The following is an 8,494-nucleotide window of genomic DNA, read 5'->3' on the forward strand; positions in this document are numbered from 1 at the left end:
CTTTCCCTCTTCACTTCTCAAGCATACAAGCTGATGAAATCATATGGATAATATTTAGGATAGAATTCACTGACATATACCAAATTTATCTGACACGATCAAAAGATAAATTTATATAGATCTTTAACAAATGGGTAATTGGCCAAGATGGAAGTGATGGAAAATACGCATACCATGGCAACTAAATGAAAGTATTTAGGAGAACTGCTTGGATGAATCATACTTTTGAAGTTCATATTTATGCTTATAGATGGGTTGTTACTCATCCCTTTTCACAGCAAATTGTCAATGACCTTTTCATATTCCAAAGTCTTTATATTATTATGGATAAATACCATGTAGGTAACTTAAATGAGAAGCAAATAACTTGCTCAATTCAGACAGATTGTGTTATGAGTGCATCTATATTACTTGAAGGAGATGTAATCTGCTCATCCGATAAAAAACTAGTGAATATAATAAATGAACTATATCAAGTTATTAACTGATGTAGGAAAAACTTTGTTTACCAGAAGCAGCAGCTCCACAAACCACTCCCCACACTAGTGGAGGCCAAGTGACTGGTTTTGTAAGTTGAAGACGTATCTTCCATTTATTCTGTGTTTTATAAGAGAAGTTCAATATTGGGCAAGTACAAAATGTGACTTAAATCGAACATACAAATACAATTGGATTAGAGTACATAAATAGTTCTTCCTAGTTATTATCATTGAAAGAGAATAAGCATGTTAGTAAGAAAAACACTAAATACCATGAGGGAGAAAAGTGGAAAAATGGAAATTTTCATTCCAATAGTTTTATCATCTACTGAATATTAATTCTTTCATAACCTCAATGGCCAACATTTTAACCGTGGTCATGGGTTTTACGCAGCAAGTATTACACAATCCCAGTTTGATTTTGACAATATATATTATCAGTAGCTAACCCAGCCTGAAAAATTAAACTTTCTAGGCTATGTAGATGTGACTTATTCTCACTTCGCTTCCTATCATTTTTGGTGTTTTATTCATATTCTTCCCCTATTGCTATTTGTGAAAAGTGGAATCACCATCTCCCTTTGGGGGCATGCAAGTGAGAGATCGTGGATGTGAGTTTGCCTTCTTAATATTTTAGCAAGAGACAAGCAATTTGCCTTCTTACAAGGTAGCAACACCCTCCACGACCTCGTAGTGCCATTAGGGAACCGATGCTGGTCCCATTCTGAAATAGTAAATATCATCCATTTCAAACAGCACGATACGGTATTTCAAACCATGGAACGAAGAACTAACTTAAACAATGCATGCTTTCTACTTGAAGAAGGTAAAGTCAATGAGCAAGCTAAAATGATATTTGAATGGATGTATATGGTTATAACTAATTCATAAAGATTGTCTACTAACGGAAACAATCTATAGCAGCTTCTGCAAATAAACACCCTACCAATAACCAATGAACCATATAGCTAACTCTAACCCCCCCCCCCCCCCTCGGACATGATGTAGCAGCAAGGTGCTCAGTAGATTAATCGAGCACCCATGGTTCGAAGCTCAGTTATGGCGCACTGTAGGACATTTTCCTCAAGTGGAATGAATAATCTAAGACGTTGGCTGTTGGGCGAGGAGCCACCTGTGCTTCCAGATTTTCTAGGCGGGCGAACCAAGGAGTCGCCCACTTTCTGGATTAGTTGGGTCTGTGAGAGCTTGGATTATCAAAAAAATAAATGAACCATATAGCTTGAAAGAAAAGAAAAAGTACCACTCAATCACACCAAAAAGAAACACAGTAGCTTGGGTTTCCACAGTAAAATTGTTAAAAAAAGCATTCACGTAAATCTGTTCCTGAACTACATCAATAGTTAGTCTTGTTGAACTAAATCACGGAGCATATTTATCTGGTGTTTGAACTAATTCAACCAATTGTGTAGCCAAATATATATACATCAAAAGATGTAACCATCAGAAGAAAAGGGGACTTAAAGTGGTGACAAATAGAACAATTCCATCAGACGAAAAGGGGGCTTGTAGTGGTAATAGATAGGACATCTTTCCATTCGTAAGGTTTACCGATTCTTGAGCCGCACCCTTGATGCCAAGAAGCTGATTGATGCTCGATCCACCCACTCCACTACTTGACGGCGCCGCATCTTCGACTGGTGCAAACGAACATCATAAGAGCAGACGCAAGAGGCGAAAGTGACGAAATCCTACTGAATGCGAACCTTCGTTGGCGTCGGTCTCAGCCGCCTTCACGGTAAGTGTCCTCCGCTGGGAGCCCCCTATTCAGATCTCAAATCGTCAAACAAATCTGAGCAAATCGGAGAGCAGCAGAGGAAAGCCTGAAAAGATGGACTCACTTGGGTAGCAGCGATAAGAGAAGGGAAGAGGAGCTCGGACGGCCGGCGAACAGTGGCGATAAGGGCTGCGACTGGACAAAGAGAAGGAAGAAGAGGAGACGCCAGTGAGAACGGAAGCCATATCTCCGCAGATTGGAGGGACGGGGCCTGGGAGTGCCCGAGGACTGAGAGCTTTGAAGCGCGGGGATGGAACGGGGGAAGAAGTCGAGACGCGAGGCGGATAACTCGGCCGTCGCGTGGCACTGGCATGGCCTGATGGCCCGCGGCTCAACGGCCTCGTTAACCTGTTCCTCTTCCTTGCGAATGAACAGTCGCTATTGTTCATTTAAATTAAGGTAAAAATTCAAATTACATTTGAGCCTTGAGGAAGACGCGAGATATAACAAGAAGATTAAACGATTCAAGATATTTGTTTTAAAAAAAATGAAAAAGGCAAGTGGAATTTGAAGCGGCAATCCGCAGAGCCCACTGTAGTTCAATTATACATTTTTTCTGTGTGACAGCGGTTGTTTGTCGTTTTACGAGTAATTATTGCTGACTTATTTAAGGGGAATTTCTTTCGGAAAAATAAAAAGAGCATTCTTCATTAAAAAAAGCCTTTCTTTAAAAAAAAATTAAAAAGATGCTCATCAAATATTTTATACATAAAATATTATTTATTTTAATATTATTATTAACTATTTAAATAGCTTAAGTAGTTCATGTAATCACTCCTCACTAGCGTCTACATTGATTCTAAAATGATTTTAACTAATTCAAAATAATTTTTGATAATATTTAAATAATTTTAATAAAGTTGATATAGAATATTTTGATATAGTAGTATTTGATATATAATAATTTTAATTAAAATAAACTAATAAATTTGAGACTATAGTTAACCCTTAAGTTGACTAGAAGTTTACTCCAACACATTAATGTGTTTAATTAACTAAGGATTTGATTATTACTGAATTAGTTGTGAATATAATATTTTTGTTCGGCCTTAATCAATTGAGAAATTAACTTAAGTGATTTTAGTCGATTGTTTTACTATTTGAATATTAAAAAGAAGATTATTTAAAGAAGATCGTGTCCAAAGGAATTGACTGATGAGACTTTGAGTTAACTAAAATGAATTCAAGTCGACTAAATGGGCAAACATTTAATTGAAGATAACAACTAGCATATAATAATTTCGTGATATAAATTTTAGTCAACTAACGATATTAATTAAGTCCATTGAACATTAAAAAAATAGTTAGGAGAAGCTTTTCCAAGTATGAATTAGAGACTATCAATAGATGTGCAAGGAGAGCTCAAAAATTAGTTATAATTCTCAAGTAATTTCGCAACTCCTGTTAGCATTCTTTTTTTAAAAAAATTATAGTCATAATTTGCTTAGGATTCAAGGTTTCTACCCTTAAGCCTTAAATCTATTTTTATATATCCAGTTGTTTTGTATTTACTTCTTATAAATGATTTTGTACAAGGTTTATGCACCTTTTGTGAGAAGAAAATATTGGGTATTTTGAGGGGTGACTCAGCTTAAGAATCCATAGATCATGTGTTAGTGCAATCATGCCCTTAAACATATAGTTTTTATGTTTGAACAAAGGTTTAAGTTAGGACTATATTATGATTACTAATATAGTATGTCTACTAGGCAAGTGGAAGTTACTTGACATTAATATTGCAGGTGTATTGATGAAAGTTCAAATAGGTCGAGAATCAAATACTCAACAAGTGAAAGTCCAAGTAAGTTGAGGATCAGATACTTGGTGAATGAAAGTTCATAAATCGAGGATCGTCGAGGATCGGATACTTGACAAGTAAAAGTCCAAGTGGTTCAAGAATTAAGTGCTTGGCGAATTGAAGTCCCGACATATCAAGGGGAACTACATGCTTGGAAGACAATGAAGTCTTGTGACAAGATTTTTTGGCATGGAAAAATCAAAGGAAAAGTTTCTTGACACATGAAGTCCCGAAGATGGAACCTCTAGGCAAGTAACATGAAGTCCCATCGATCATGTGTTCCAATGTTTAATTTCTTTTAACTCTTCTTGTGCTTAAATTCTATCATGAAAAGAGAAGAGTGCAAGAGGTTTTTCCACCTTTGGAAGGTTTCCAAAGAGGAAGATAGTGAATTGCCAATAATGACTCACTAACGATTCATTAACCATAGAGTATGAACTGTGAGTTCTTAACCATGTAAAATTTTTATCTTAGCATTGTTTAAATCTAATTATTTTTATATTTTTTCCATCACATATTAATCATTTTACATATGAACAATAATCGATTGAGCGCTCAAATATATCCCCTTCTTTAGCTTTGTTGATACAATCATGCCTAAGAATTATAGTTTTGATGTTTGACATCATTCAAGCTTAGAGCAAAATGAAAAAGATCTCACTTGTATATCATGTGCAAAAAGTCCTTACAGGTCAAAAGGTCGGAAGCAAGATAAAATGAAGTCCAAGAAAGTCACAGACTAAATTATTGATGAGAGGAAGCTTAGCGAGAGGAAGCCTTTGCAGATCAGAAGGTTGGATGCAAGGCAAGTGAAATCCAAGAAGGTCAAGGATCAAATTCTTGACAAGAGATAAAAAAACCTAAGTAGATCACATGATTGATATGTGGGTGAATGAAAACTTAAAGGTAAGGATGCATCAAAAGTCTAGAGAACAAGAGGTTCATCTAGCATGAGACAATAGGGACACATGGGTGGAAAATTCTTAAGCAAATTTGATCATTAGAATGATTGAAAAACCATCAATCGATTGATTATGATATCCATTTAATTGATATTGGCATCAGTTGAATGAGTTCGATTCTGAGTATTAAACGACTAATTTTGATATTAGTTGAATTGATTCAGCTTAGAATCGAACAGAAGCAAATTGATTCGACTGATTAGGGTTATCAATCGATTGATTCTAGTTCAGAAGTGAACAGAAGCTAATCGATTCAACTGATTAGAGTCATCAGTCGATTGATTCTGATTTATAAGTGAACATAAGCAAATCAATTTAACTAATCAAAATCAGCTAGATCAATTAACTGATTAAAAAATTAATTCGATTGATATTTGAAAATTCGATAAAATCAAATAGAATTTTAGAAGGTTCAAAGGTTATTATTTGGTCGCTGACCAAAATAGTCGACTGTTAGAGGAAATCAATCGAATGAGTTTTAGAAAAAGCTGGGCAGATATAAAAGGATAAAATTATCCACTATAGGATTATTGTTTATGCTCACAGCTTCAAGATTAGGAGTGGGAAAAAATATCGAATTTTCGGTATACCGCACATACCATACCGATATTTACCGTCCATATCGAAAATTTCGGTATACCGAAAAATTCGGTACGGTATTATACCGTACCGAAATTTTCGGTATCGGTAACGGTACGCAATTATTATTGTTCGGTATTTCGGTATAGCAACATTTTCGGTATAATACCGTACCGAAATTATCAGTATACCAAAATTTTTAATATTTTCGGTGTAATATACTGAAAATTCGGTATTTCGGTATTTCGATATACCGAAAATACCGAAATTTCGGTATACCGAATTTTCGGTATGGTAACGGTATAGATTTTTTTATGCCGAAATTTTCGGTACGGTATACAGTATCGTATACAAAATTCGGTATACCATACCGAACCAGCCCTATTCAAGACTTTGTGCTCTAGTGCTCTTCTCTAGTGCTCTATTACTCAACTTGGAGCAAATTGTTTGAAGAAGAGGAAGCAACTCTTAAGATCATTATAAAAATCCTCTTTTTCTGTGTATTTTCTGCTATTACTTTTATAAGCTTATTGTAATCCTATTGTAAGAAGGTTTCTCCGTCTTCGGGATTTGACCAATAAGGAGAGGATTTAGTGGAAGTGGAGAGACAGGAGTGAATCCTTGGATTAATCGCCTCAAGGAGACAAATACCAAGTAAAATTAATGTGTTAGCTTGTGTGTATGCATGGTGTGTCTTCACTTCAAGTTTTTACTGTTCAATCTGATAGATGAAGCAATTTGAACTATTCAACCCTTCTTCTAGTTCGCAAGGTCCTATCAAGTTTCCACTACAAAAAAACTGCATTCTGCGACGAATTTTGCGACGAATTTCTTTAAAAAATTCGTTGCAAAAGAGTTTGCGACGAATTTGGCGACGAATTTAAATTCGTCGCAATTAGGTCATCGCAAAATGCTCCGATAAAAAATCCAATTTCGTCGCACAATTCTGTAACAAATTTTTAAATTCGTCGCAGAATTCATCGCCAATTGGCGACGAATTATAATTCGTTGACAATTGGCGACGAACTTAATTCGTCGCAAATTGGCGACGAATTAGAATTCATCGCCAATTGGCGACGATTTTGGTTTGTCGCCAATTGGCGACGAATATAATTCGTCGCCAATTGGCGACGAATTATAATTCGTTGACAATTGGCGACGATTTGGTTTGTCGCAAATTGGCGACGAATTAGAATTCATCGCCAATTGGCGACGATTTTGGTTTGTCGCCAATTGGCGACGAATATATTCGTCGCCAATTGGCGACGAATTCTGCGACGAATTTGAAAATTTGTCACAAAACTTTGACGCATAGTAACTTACGATAGAATTACGACGAGCCTATTTTCGTCGCAAAAATCGTTGTCAATTTGCGACGAAAATAATTTTCGTTGCAAATTTCGTCGCCAACTAAATTTTTTTTTCTAATGCTCATTTTATTTATTGGTTATCCTGTATATACATTTACATATCGATCCAATCAGATCGATTTATAACATACAAACCTGTCATATACAATCCATAACAACATATATAAACATCCATATATAACAACACATAAATAACAAACAATACATATCAACATCCATACAAAAATACAATTCATACAAAGATCCATATCAAAATCCATAATGCATGCATCCAAATGATACAATCCATACAAAGATCCACAATAGACATGTGTATATGTCTATTAGTCTAGCTAACATGATATACAATCATAAAAATCCAGTAAATCCATACAAAGTACTGATATAAATATATCGGAAGACGAAGAAAAGAAAGCATGAAACATCATAGGTATGTGTGCTCTCCGAAGACTCTACATCTTGGAGAAGGGATTGCACCTGAAGGTGAGGGGGCTGCACCTGAAGGTGAGAGGGCTGCACCTGAAGGTGAGGGGGCTGCACCTGAAGGAGTGGGACCTGCATCACCATGACTACTGCTACTGTGTCGACTACGTCGCGACTGTAAGAAAACATATTAAGAAGTATATTAGAAAATATAAAATTATTTGCATAATGAAAATGCTTAATTAAAAACTTACCATGATGGATGTCTGTAAAGGGTGTATCCAAATAAAATACACAACCAAGTCAGGAGAAATGATCTATAAGAGAAAAAGTACAATTAAAATATTATAAATCTATTTAATAAATTAAAATTTACATATATTAATTCAAAATAAAATTAACAAATTAATTTGCATATCTAGTAAAATATCTCCCTAAATACTTTCGTCAACGTAAATTTGTCAACCTGCAAAAACAACATTAACAAATTAATCACCATCAATACCACATTAACCCCATCACAATCGAACATCAATACAACATTAATAATTAATCAACATTAATCAACACCAATACAACAAAACCAATGGATCAAGAATTAAGCTTGTAAATACATTGTTCGAGATCATCATGAAGAGAAACATGGAAAGTGTAGCTGACTCACAAGAATTCCTTTGAGGTTGATAAAAGGTTTCGAAGAAGCTTTGTTGTAATCAACAATCTTTTTAGCCAGTTGAGGCACATAGTGTCCTGCAACAAAACCAAACACAAAGATGGATTACTATAAAACGTAATATTAAATCCAATATTTAGAGAGTTCATATATATATAGAGTTTTGCTTGCATAGCTTTCTCCGGAAATGTAAAAATCTCGATTCTTGTATTGTGGAAATCTTGACATCCAATGGATCAAGAACATCAAGGCATCTTGAGCTGCAACAAACTTGATTGAACATTTTCAGAGGCAAAATCTCACTGTTTGTTATCTCAATGATTACCTGTGCGTTCATCGCCGGAGTTCTCTGAGGTCGGAGATGGTGTCGGTGTAGGAAAACCCAACTCCGGTCGGCGATTCCAAGAACAGTAAG

At 35.4% G+C, this 8,494-nt stretch overlaps 1 protein-coding gene across 1 annotated transcript; it reads right to left on the reverse strand.

Moving 5' to 3' along the window:
- Window positions 1–509: 509 nt before the first annotated feature.
- Window positions 510–2,663, reverse strand: LOC141818941 (uncharacterized; the record flags this gene model as incomplete). The annotated part of the gene is made up of 4 exons (XM_074706337.1): window positions 2,339–2,663; window positions 2,204–2,260; window positions 2,049–2,134; window positions 510–597 (listed from the first exon to the last, which is right to left on the reverse strand). Coding segments are annotated over exons 1-4 (556 nt in total), but the record flags the coding sequence as incomplete, so codon positions are not given.
- Window positions 2,664–8,494: the final 5,831 nt, after the last annotated feature.

Source organism: Curcuma longa, unplaced genomic scaffold, assembly GCF_044706935.1.
Source record: "Curcuma longa cultivar G26 ecotype Majalengka, Jawa Barat unplaced genomic scaffold, ITB_CL_G26_1.1 contig_26822, whole genome shotgun sequence".
NCBI lineage: Eukaryota > Viridiplantae > Streptophyta > Magnoliopsida > Zingiberales > Zingiberaceae > Curcuma > Curcuma longa.